General features: G+C 40.0%; 1 protein-coding gene across 16 annotated transcripts in view; it reads right to left on the bottom strand.

The window, feature by feature from the left end:
• The window catches only part of afdna (afadin, adherens junction formation factor a), a 116,752-nt gene extending 104,768 nt beyond the window's left edge, over nt 1-11,984 (bottom strand). For all 16 annotated transcript variants that reach the window (XM_087852175.1, XM_087852176.1, XM_087852177.1 and 13 more), the window contains exon 1: nt 11,703-11,984. In XM_087852175.1, the coding sequence (XP_087708301.1) occupies nt 11,703-11,804 (102 nt within the window). In that variant the 5' untranslated portion in view covers nt 11,805-11,984. The remainder of the gene's footprint in view (nt 1-11,702) is intronic.
• Between the last annotated feature and the right edge of the window lie 305 nt (nt 11,985-12,289).

The following is a 12,289-nucleotide window of genomic DNA, read 5'->3' as shown; positions in this document are numbered from 1 at the left end:
CTCTCTGTGTATTTATCTCTGGGTCATAACTCTGCGGGGCAGGCTTTAAGGCCTATGGTCACGATCTTTTGCCCCACTTTGTAATGAACCTGTGCTGAGGTGCGATTACTCTCAGGCAGACCCACCTATAGCCTGACCATGAAATGTGACATGCTACACATTTACAGCTTCATCTGGTCAGCCAGATAAAAACAAGCTCAGCAGACATTTACAGCAACACAGACAACACAGCTGTAGAGCTAGAATTATCTCAGGCCTGCTAAGAAGGTGCAGGTGGCTGTTGTTGCAGCTGATGGGGAAAAGGGTCAAATGTTATAGAAGGTCCTTGACTTCCTTTTTTTAATGTGGGGTTTAAGACATTTTGCCTATAAAAATGCAAACAATTATTAAAATGTGGACCAATTGCAGTTACATGCATATTCACGCCAGAAGAAACTGTGGTAGCGTTATGACCAATATTTTTGCAAGCTGACAGATTTACAGGACAGTAGAGTGTGTTAATTACTGAATGGAGAAAGAACTTGATGAGTTTAGAATATCTATATTTAGTGAGGTGGCTGTTAAAAAAAAATTAGTTTTGGGGTGGCCAATAATGACTGATTTTTTTCTTTTTTGTTAGCTGGACGCATTTCTAAAGCTTAAGAAAGACGTCAGATTGGATTGTTTCTTTAGTACTTTTAAATTATGTAATTACATTTTGGAGTCTTGTAAGTCTATGTGGGCTGGGCTTATTTTTTATGGATGAAACCAAATTTAAATCAATCAGCGAGCAGGCCTTTTACAAAAGTTTGCAGTGTTTCATTTTTCTGTCAGGAGTAAACAGAATGCGCTTTATAACTATACATTTATATTTCAATGTCTTTGATTAGGAAAAAAAAAATACAAACCATACAGTCAAACCACTACTTGCTACTCTTCCACTCTTCTCAAAAGTTAAATATTTGGTCCAGGTATATAAACATGTAACAGGGCAATAAATCATTCCAGCTACACCGTCTTGCACTGCAGCTGAGAGTCCTTGTTCAGCTCTGCAGCTTCAGTGAGCATGGTGTAGCGGCACGTGAGCCAGTTCAGAATGACCCTACAGCTCACAGATGACCTCCAAAGCAAAGGAAGAACTACCGTGACTAGTTGCAGTCCGAGAATGTGGAATGTGAGTACATCTGACTGCAGGATGAGATGTTCTGGGGAAGCAGGAGCTGAATGGTTTTGAGGACCACCACAACAGCAACATGGCCAACAAGCTTGTAGGAAAAACACAAGACAGGAAGCACCAGGGCTAGCAGATTATAATTTATTCATTTATTTCTTTTTTAAAAGCTAAAAAAAGGAAACACTGGAGCCTGTCAAAAACCGTGTGTGTGTGGCCTCCTATTTTTTTTTTAAACTGCTGTAGTGTGCAGCTCATCACAGCTACAGCGTTGCCATGGGGACGCAGCCAGCTAATGTCTGCATGACGTGAGGGGTGAGACAGAAAGAGAAAAAAGGGAGGGCACGGGCAATGAACACACAGAGGAACAATGCAAACAGAGATAAATGCACGCCGTGGTCAGCGCCTCTGCATTAGTGACCTCATGCTGCTGTCATTGTGGCTGAGGCCAGCATGTCTGTTACCCAAAAGTGTTTCTACTATCTCCAGCTGCCACTTTAGCAGGTACACCCACGGTCAGCACTGACCTTTAGTCAAAGTCAGACACCAACCAGCTAAACTCTTAAGTCCTTTCTGCCTTTATAAGCCGTAGCATTTTAATTTCCCAGGATACCCTATGCCATCTCACAGAAGATCAAAATACTTATTCCAGCGAATTTATTTAAAAAAATAAAATAAAAAATTTCCATTATCATAAAACAAAGGGCTAGACCTCAAAGTCCAAAGGCATTTAATTATCTAACGCAATGAGGAACTTATTAATGCAACAGTAACATGTTTCCAACAAAGAAAGGAAAAGAAATTGTCGCTGAGTTGTTGGAACAAAAGCATTGTATGTACAATGTGTACATCAGCTTTTATCATGACTGTGCTAGGAAGGACCTAGCATGGAAAAGAAGCAGCCATCCATCCTTGCCTGTCAATCAAGGTTATTAAATCCACATTGCCTACAGGTCTCTCAGATCTGCAGACACCTTTAGTAACGTGCTACTACAATTTCAATTAGAGCCAACACAGTTAGGGTTAGAGTAAGTATATCATATATCTGCAACGATTTTCATAACTATTTAAGTTTAACTTTTAGGGAAAAAGTGAAAAATTATTTCATAGTTCCAGGTTATTGACCTTGCCTTTTCTTGATCACTATGGTATCTTAAATTTAAAAACAAAAAAGGAAGAGATAGTCGCTGTTACATAACACAAGAAAGTGGCATTGTTTATTTACAAAGCTCAGCTGCAAAAGCCACCTGGTTACCTCCGCACTTTGCTTAAATTTAAATACTTCATTTACTATGTCAGGTCACGGGACTTTCTAGGATTAGCTAGAGGTACTCTTATTCACAATAAAAACTAAGTATAAATGCTTTGCCACCTACAAACATATGAAGCAACAGTTTCTTGCTTCATTAGAAATTTCTACTTTCTGATATCCTGTAAATTATCTATACTCTAGTTGCCTTTTAAAAAAGAAAAAAAAAAGAAAAGAAAATCCAAATAGTTTGAATTTCAAGAAACTGCAATTCAGTTCAATTTTAATCATATAGCTTCAAATCACAAAAACAGTCGCCTCAATGAGCTGTGTCTGCCTAATGATGAAAACCTCTGTTAAGACTGACTGCAAAAGATTTCCTATGCAATACAGATTTATATACAGAGGTATTTATGCTCTTGCACTCAGGAGCAATGTTGCAAATCACTGAGCTGATCCGCTTTATATCAAAATGCGATTGTCCCGTCAATGTGATGGACTATGTCAATTTGTCAGATATGCCGTATAGCTTTCTGGAATTCTTTTCATATAAACACAAAGAACGTCAATAGGTTTCCTTTTTTTTAAAAAAAAGTAAATACTTAAATAGAAAAAAAAAATCTGACGGCCAGCATCTGTATACATATATCAGGTCTGAAAGTATAAAAATTATTTAAAAGCACTAAAAAAAAAGAAAGAATAAAAACTCCTGTGAAAGAAGGTACAGTAACTGATGAGTTTAACAGCCAGCAACTTCAAAAAAACAACAACGACAACAAAATATGACCAATAATATAAAATATCTAACCACACTGAAATATTTCTTCACAACTAAATTGCCACCACTGGTGGAAATGACTCCTCTGGAGGACTGAGAATCTGGGAATAGTTCGAAAAAAATAAAAGAAACCTGACCGTTCTGAAAACAAATCATTCCACCTCATAGGCCAGGAAACACACTATCTCCACAAAACACACACTTCCTTTCTGCCGAGTTTCCTGCTTCCTGTGCACCAGCAGGGAAAAAGCTGGGAGGGAGGGAGTGGCCACTGATGTCACAGCGAGTCTGTCAACATGCAGCATATCCCAGGCCACAGGAAACAAGGTGGCTACAAGTCCGACTTCCTGCTAGTAAATACCTTCCACCTCAAATTATGATGATAAGTACAGGGAGGAGAATAATCCTTAAGGTGATCAGAAAAGTCATTTGGTGTGAATAGTAATCGTTGATTTTGGAGTTCAGAACATGACAGGAGAAAAAAGGAGCGGCAGGAGCACACAAGAAGTCTCTTGTGCTGTATAGAGACTTCAAATAAATACTTTTATTTAGCGTTTCTCAGGCTTTTCACCTTGCTAGGCCATGTGACGGCAAGTGTCTTAATATGCTGTGACATACCATCATCCCATTCAGCTGTGCATTACATAACTGAGATAAAGTAATAATTAAAATCCATTTTTATTCATGCCGATTTCCAATTTACTCTCCTGTGGTGCTCAAACTGAAACCCTTTCTCTTTAATTTTCCTTAAATTCAGCCTTAGTAGTCACTTCACTAGTCCACTAGGCCTATGCACCAGGTATTTTTTATTCATTTTTTATTTTTTGGGGGGGGACAAAAGCTACAACCACTAAGTTAGGGAATTTATATTATAACCTGGTGTTCTCTAATGACACACAGGTCCCTGGGTCAGACATCATCCTGGCTCAAAAACCTAGATCAGATATAGGTAAAAACAGGACAATCAAGTCAATGCAGTTCTGTGTAGTTCTGTGTTTACTTTGCCATGCAACAGCAGCAGCTAACACATTTACATCACGCAGCTTTCACAAAGACAAACTGGGAACACTTTAGGATTCAAAAGATTCATTTCAGCAGTTAGTAAACCGCAAACAAACAAAAAACAAAGAGCACATATCTGACAAGCAGAAGCTCCTGTAGTGCATGTGAGCAGCGCAAGGTAAAGAAAAGTGTGCCTTTAAAGAGAAGATTTTCTGCTCTGTTTACCAAAGTACATATAAAATAAAGAAAACATCTGTCATAGTGTATTAACTATGCTCTCTTCTGTGAGGACACAGTGCCTGTGGGTTAAATTAAATGCTTAAACTGAAAGTAAAAGTATGCATTGTGATGTAACATTTGCTTTAATTTCCATCTCTGCCTCAACTTTAGAAGCCCTAAAGTCTATTTAAGGCATTTATGTCTGTTAAACGTCTTAAATTTAGATCCAATCATTGAGATCTAACAATAGATTTGTCTTTTAAGCTGCTGTACTATGGGACAAAAAAACAACTGTACAACTTTGACTCTAATACTTAACAACTTTCTGAGGCTTTTAGGGTCACTGTTCAGCATAATTGATGTTTGGGGCAGAACATCTTGTTCCACGCAGGATCAGTGGAGAACTGAGTGGACAAAAAAATGCTGCCATTCCCATTTTTAAACCGTAAGCTTCTCTTGAGTTGCTCAGGGGGAAGGGGAGGGGAAAAGGTCTTGGGTCAGCATTCAGGGCAAGAGGAGGAACTGTAAAACCTTATCACCATCCCACAGATACAAAGGTACTGTTTAATGTAGCCAACTCTGCCTTGCATAAATAAGAGTTTCCTGATAATCTGATTTACATGATTGAGGAAAATCACACTTATACAGGAAGCAGAGGGAAATGTCAACATAATAAAGATCACTCCTGTCTGAATGATGGCAATGTTACACGTAATTACAGGCTTAAAGAGTACTACCTGCTAATTACTGCACTGTCAATACCCTCATGAAACCCACTGCCGGAGAGTACATTTGTAAAGGCGATATGTATCATCTATTCTCTATTATTTATCCAGCATGGTCTGCTTATCTTGTAAAATGTTTGTCAGTCTGCTTTTATTTATGGCTCAACTTTATGGCATATAGCAGAATTTTTACATTTATATGAGAGGGGGGGGTGAAACTGGACCCAAATTTAACAAAACCTGCATTCAGTTTCTAGCACATCATGTTGGACAGGATATATATACATAACCGGTGGCCTCATGTCAGCAAAATAGTAGGTGGCAAGCTGATTGGCCAGCTGCTGGCCTTTAAGGGCCATTCACACTGGGTTGTGTAAACTGGTCCCAAAATTTATTCAAAACTTACTTTTTCTTACTTCCTGCACATCAAACTTGCTGTACAATCTTTGTTTTTACTCCAGAACTCATATTCAGGACAATCTTGTCAGCAGCTTTTTTTTCCCTGATGAGCATCATTTTCAAGCACAAGAAGCTGCAGAGCTGTCAACATCCAAACTATTAGAGGAGTCTTCCTGATGCTGCATACTCAAAAAAAGGTGCTTCTTTTCAAAGATGACACATACCATTATTTTTAGGTTGCATGTAGCAAGTTATTGAATGCCACATTTCTGAACACACACCATTTGAGCTGACTGAAGAAATTAGAGTAGACAGTGACAAATTGAAGGAAATAAGTGAAGCCTTGACCTAGGGCTGTGCAATATGACCAAAATCTCATTTCCCGATATAAGACATCTATGTCCCGATAACGATATAAATCACAAAAATTTAACATTTTCTGTAAATTCTGTGGATCTCGGGCAGCTCGACTTGCAGAAAGTGTTTCCAGCTAAGTGTCGCGTACCTGGAGTCGAGTGTTTTAACCGATGCATGAAACTATACATTTTTAGACATAAGTTGTAACGGCCGCCGTTTTCTTTGTGAGTATTTATTACACAGCATGCTGCGGGGAAAAGCCTGTTCTAATGTTTGAGTCTAAGGTTTATTTTTTAGCACCTGACGGCTCTTTTTTGCTTCTCCTCCGTAAATAATCTGCTCTTTCACGTGATTCTGTTTATTTTGAAAAGTCTCAACAGGATCTTGAGCTTTATTGTGAAAGGTTTATGTGGAAAATAAACAAGCGGACATGCGATGGTTTTACCGTCGTTGTTCCTAACAACAACGCATAAAAACAGGAGCTTGTCCGTCCGTAGTGTGATTATATTAAATATAAGAGAAAGAGAGAACTTTAAGAAATTAATATAGCCACTACAGTGACCATCAAAACGCTGAAAAAATATTGCCGTAAACAGTAGAGGTGGGAATCACCATACATCCCACGATACGATATTATCACAATACTTAACGCACGATACAATATTATTGCAATTTTTAAAAATATTTTGCGATATTCAGATTCTGTACATAAAGGTAAACTTTAGCAATATTCATTTTATCTAATATCAAAGTCTCGCACTCAGTCTTTCTCTCATTCCAGTCAGTTTTATTGTTGACAAACTGAACGGTTTGTATTACAGTCTAGTCCAACTTAACTGAATGCAACCATCTGGTACAATTATCGCTATTTATATATTTATGAAAACTATGAAGCCCATTCAGCAACTGAAGAATTTGAAAGTAAATTAAAACAAAATATAATTTTGCATTAAATAAAAACGTTTTAAACTTAATTAAAATAAAACATGTCTTAAATTAAAATAAGTAAACTGTCATGTTTATTGCTGCCAAAAAAAAGTTAAACACATTTGGACAGTGAAGGAATGTCAGGATTCTTGCTCAGAAAAAGGATCAACATGCTCTGAAGTCAGAGCACAAAAACCTTTTTGTAACAAAATATCGATTTCTGCTGTCCCTGTATCGGTACATTATTAGCAAACAAAATATCACGATACTACACAGTATCGATTTTTTCCCCCACCCCTAGTAAACAGTTTATTTTCTGACACCACAAAACAAACGATAGCGTAAAATGAAACAATAGACATTTTTATAGCGTCAACCCATATATATTGTTATATCAAACAGCCCTACCTTGCCCTCACCAAATCTGTAATGCTCTGGGAGGGTATTTTGCTAGTTGCCACATAGGGAAGATATTTATCCTACGATAAAACATTTCTCTCTCATCAATTTAAAGATTATAAAAAGTGTGAATCATGTCTTATGGTTGGCTGGGTTTGTCCCATTTAGATTGATCCACTCCATCAAGCTGACTGATTGATCTGGAATTGAGATGTGAAACAGCAGTTCCTCAATTAAAACTTACATCGGTTCACTGAGCACGGTGTGAGGACTAACGATTAGCCAACCAGCACCGTGGCGTGGGATTTAATCTGGTGTCAATCTGTGGAACCCAATTTTTATTTTCTTTTTTTCTTTTTTTAAATTGCCACTGCTTGCTAATTTGCTGAACAACAAATACTGGACAAACATCAACTAAACAAGTAAAACTGTAAAAATTCGTAACATTTTAAGATTCTTTAAGAGCCTTTTTAACTTCTTTTTAGTTTCTTAAGATTGTATTTTATATGTATGTAAAAAAAAAACAGCCAACGGGAACCGCAGAGTAATATGATACTTACACACAATCACTTTTGTCAACACATAAAATAAAGATTTTTTTTAAAAGATACTGAGGCTTAGACCCTTAGGCTACAACTATACAACTGAAATCGAAGAAAGTGCTCTTAAAGCTCAGGCAAAACCAGTTTGTTTCCATGGATATTAGACAGATTAATATGTAGGGCTCCAGGAATTTTTTTAGAGGAAATGAAATGCCGTCCCTCACGGAAAAGGCTGCATCCCTCTATTATACTGCATTTGTGCCCAAGTGATGGAAATGTCGTCACCAGGCTGTTAGCACGAGACTCTGTGCGGACTTCAAGCAGACCTCGAGTGGACTTTAAAGAAATATAACAATAATCACTACTCATCCTCTGTTTCTGTCACTGTCCACAACCAAGTGTAAACCTCACTTAATCCTATGGTCTGCATGGTCACTAGATCACGACTACACATGGAGTATCCTCAGCCACATATTTGCTTTGAGTTGTACTACAGGAGCTAAACTTGCTTGATAAATGTGATATGCTCTAACTATGATATGAGACATGGAAACACCAATGTTTATTCTCCACTTTACATCCATAATCTAAATTCAGGAGTATTAAATAAGACATAATAGAAAACACAGGTAGAAGATGAGCCTGGTGTCAAAACAATTAAATTCTTTAGTTGGTGCAGGTTTCAGTTTTTAAACCAGGTAAAATGTGCTTTTTCAACTCACAAAAGTTCATGTACTTATGAAGGATCATAAAAATAAGGCAAATTGAAAAGTATCAAACTGTGGCCTATGTCTATGTACTTGAGAGCCTGTTCCTTGGACAATTTTAGAGTATGAAGGTAAAATTATCAATGGCTTCATTAAATATTGCACAAAAACAATAATCCGATTCTGAGATGGGAACTTTTGATAGGTTTGGGTGCTTTTCTTGAATAACTCTGGTGCAGAGTTTCAGAGAATCATGAAAGCTAAACACTTTAGGAAGGCTATTGAGCCACACATTCACATGTCCCACCAAAACCTAGAAGGATTAGAAGTCACTAAACCTCCACATCTCCTGTGGGTGGAGTGGAGTCATGTAGTGCTGAGATGCATGCCTGCATCTCAACACTACATGACTATTGTGCCACAACATCCAAGCCCAGTGTTTATTCAGTCTGCAGAAATAAGTCCCCACATCTCTTCCCACTGCGAGTCCCCAACGTGACATGGGTACCTGTTATGTTATAATGAGCCTCACCATAAGTCCCGCAGCAGGACCTATTCATTTTGGGTTTGAAAGATTAAGAAGTTTGAGAACCTTTGCTCCAGACTAATCAGCCAGCCGTGCCTAATCTAATCACACAAATGATCTCACTGCTCTCAGTGGCAGCTTGCTCTGAAATTAAACTTTTATAACAATTACCAGATATTCTGTTTTTCTACTGGGGGGGGGGGGCAGCTTTATTTAAGGATAACAGTGTCAAGTTTTATCTATAGCACAGCTTCACTATGGAGTGGTCTAGCCTATTTGGAAGACACTTGTGCCGCTTGGGCGCTCCACCACCTGACATATGGGTGGGGTGTGGCGTGGTGAAGGAAGGCCATGCATCTCCTTACACTGAGTTATGCTCTGCTGGACTACACTGTGACGCTTGGGAGCTGAAACCCCAGTATAGTGAGAGAATTACAGTCTGGGAAACTTCTGGACATGCAGAGTTAATGATTCCTCACACAGACGAGGGGTTGTGTATTTGTCTGCGCGTGTGTGCTGTGTAGTATGCAACACTGGCCAACGGCTGGCCAGCTTCAATCCTGGTAATCGGCTCAAGAGGAGAAGAGAGGGGACCCTGTGGCCCCCCTACACCCTTATCCAAGAAAGAGGTGGGGGGTGGGCAGCTCGCCTAAAAACACAGCAGCTGACAAAATCACAGTCATAGATTTAAATTAAAACTACTTAACCACAAAATGCACCAGTCACGGGCAGGGCTGGATGCAAGGACGTGTCCTGAGGGGGGCACAGGGTGGCACCAGGCATCCCTCTGCTATTTTGCTAGAGCACTAAATCATCTCTACTAGCAGCATTAAAAGTGATATGCACACACTCATGAATCAATAATTATGATCCAATAATGTGTTTATGACTGAAGGTTCTTTCACATTAGGCAGTTGTAGTTGAACTATTTGTATATTTTGATGGTAAATATCTAAGAAAATGGCCTAGATTAGATTTGGGCAAAATATGAGGGCCAGAATTTCCCTGTAAATCAATTTGGTCCAGCCCTTCAATCCTAAAAAAAATTAATAAATTTAAAAAAAATAGTATTAAGCTAAGTGTGGAGTCTGTAATGCATTTACCTCTATTCTAACACAGTGCATTTCATCAGGTCCAGTCACTCAAATCTACCTTGAGTGCCGGCACCTGCAGAATGAAATTCAAATTAAATTAGAACTATTTTGTTTGTTTTATCTTGTCATTAATGTTAACGTCTTGGTTTGGTCTCAGTGGTGCAGACAGAAAATGCAGGAATCTTGTTTAACTCCACATTTGTCTGGGCTTTAGCCAGTGTAGATGTTATGTTATGTTGTTAGCTGCTAGGCTAAACAGCATCACCAGTTTTCTTGGTGGCGTTGAATTGGCAACGTTATTGCAACTCTCATCAATCATGCTGACGTCCTGTGAGCCACCACATTTCAAAAATCCTGGAAACGCCCCTGGTTTGCTGGACACTGAACTTAGTAAGGACTAGAGACATCACCAAGCCCTTGCTACTGTTCGGCAAGGAGGCGTTTCTTACCCCGTTATGTCACTAGTAAACAGCCACAACCGGAGTCCAGACGGGCGGTTTAATTACAGCACTGCTGCTCCGCCGTGTTGTAGGGTCAAATTATTGCTGGTCAAACAAGCAGCTCGTACCAAGCTAGCTCGTGTGTGAGGACAATGCAGGACGACATGACATAGTCAGTGTGTTGCACAGACAGATCGACAGACATACAGGAGAGGGGCTGTCCTGTGGGTGGTGGGCTAGCAGCATCTGAGTGCCCAGCTAAGCTTCCACACCCTGCTTGTAGCTAATACTTTAAGCTTTTATCTATATGCCTAACGTATCAAACAACCTGACCGTGTTACTGGGTTTGTCAGCCATTGCAGGCAGTGCTGCGAGTGCGCTGCATGCACTGTACACGCCGGCTATATTACAACTTTGCCCCCTCATTTAAAAAGCGCAAATATGTAATGCATAAATCACCAATAAGGGGGGTTGTTTATTCTGTTTAATAGTAGCACAGCTTATGTTTGCTCTACAGGTAAAGTGCTTGCTAACTAACTAGCTAGCTAGCCCAGTTAACGTGCCGTTCGCAAGATAACGCACCAAATCCCATTCAGAAATCTGGAAATTACATCGTTACCTACTTATCGCACGCATCCACAGAAGCAAGAATAAACCTCAAGGTAGATAATATTCTACTCACATTCGCGCCAAATCCGGCATATTTATCGCACACATAATGTTAAGAGCTTCTGTGATTTGCCAACTTTCAAAATTATTCCTGCCACTTCCCAAATACACAGCTGTGGGCGGTAATAGCTACGCAAGTGTGAACAGTTTCTTTTAAAAGAAAGCGATAGAGGCAGATTTACCTATACACGATGCTCAACCATGGACTGTTAAATAGTTTGCCTGGGTTGCCGTGAGGGCTCAAAGATTTAATTAAATTTATAGGCACCATCTTGAACAATGTGTTTACCCTACTATCTGGCAAATCCAGACAATTTTCAATGGAGTTTGGCATTCATTCTCTCGCAGCACGTACGGGGACATGCCACCGAGTAACCCAAGAGAACCACGCTGCCCAATACTGCTTGGCTTTCAACATTTTCAACCTAAGGATCAGCCGGGGGTAGGTTTACAGGCCCTCCCCCAGGAGAGGGCCCGCGTGTCCGCGGCCTCTCCTGCCACTCCTGGCTGAGCTCCTACCTCTGTGGGCCGGCTGATCTCGAACAGGTCGAGCCGGTTGGCGTTCCAGTGGTTGATGATGTCGGCCAGTTTCCTCCTCTCCTCCTCCCTGCTCCCCGACATGGTGGACAGCCTTTCCGTAGGTCCGCACTGTTGAATAAAACTTCCCGTAACGGTAGTCCACAGGAGAAGAAAAAGCCGCCTCACAAACCAAAGGTTCAGGTCTGCTGTTTTATCGCCAGGACTTCGTGCGTCTCTCCGCTCACCAACCGACCTGCTGTCTGATCTGCTCCTGCTTCGCGTTCCCGGTGAGCTTCTGCGCGCCCCCGGTCTATGTGTATGTGTGTGTTTGCGTTTGTGAACGCGCAAACTATTAACTGTTTCAGAACCGACACAATTGATCGATGACGCTGCTTTTCTTAAATGTGCAGTCTCAAAAGAAGTAGTCCGCTTATGGTGGTCAGCAGGATTAACTCATTATCTTTTCATTAAGACCCCAACACACACACACACACACACACACACACACACGCCCTTAAACCCTCTGAGCGATTTATTTACACTGTAAATATACAATATCTACAAATCAGACAGTGAAATCTCACTAC

This window comes from Neolamprologus brichardi, chromosome 15, assembly GCF_056152115.1.
Source record: "Neolamprologus brichardi isolate AB-2024 chromosome 15, ASM5615211v1, whole genome shotgun sequence".
In the NCBI taxonomy this organism is placed as follows: Eukaryota; Metazoa; Chordata; class Actinopteri; order Cichliformes; family Cichlidae; genus Neolamprologus; species Neolamprologus brichardi.
The sequence above is the reverse complement of the archived record's forward strand: the minus strand, read 5'-3'. Positions and strand labels throughout refer to the sequence as shown.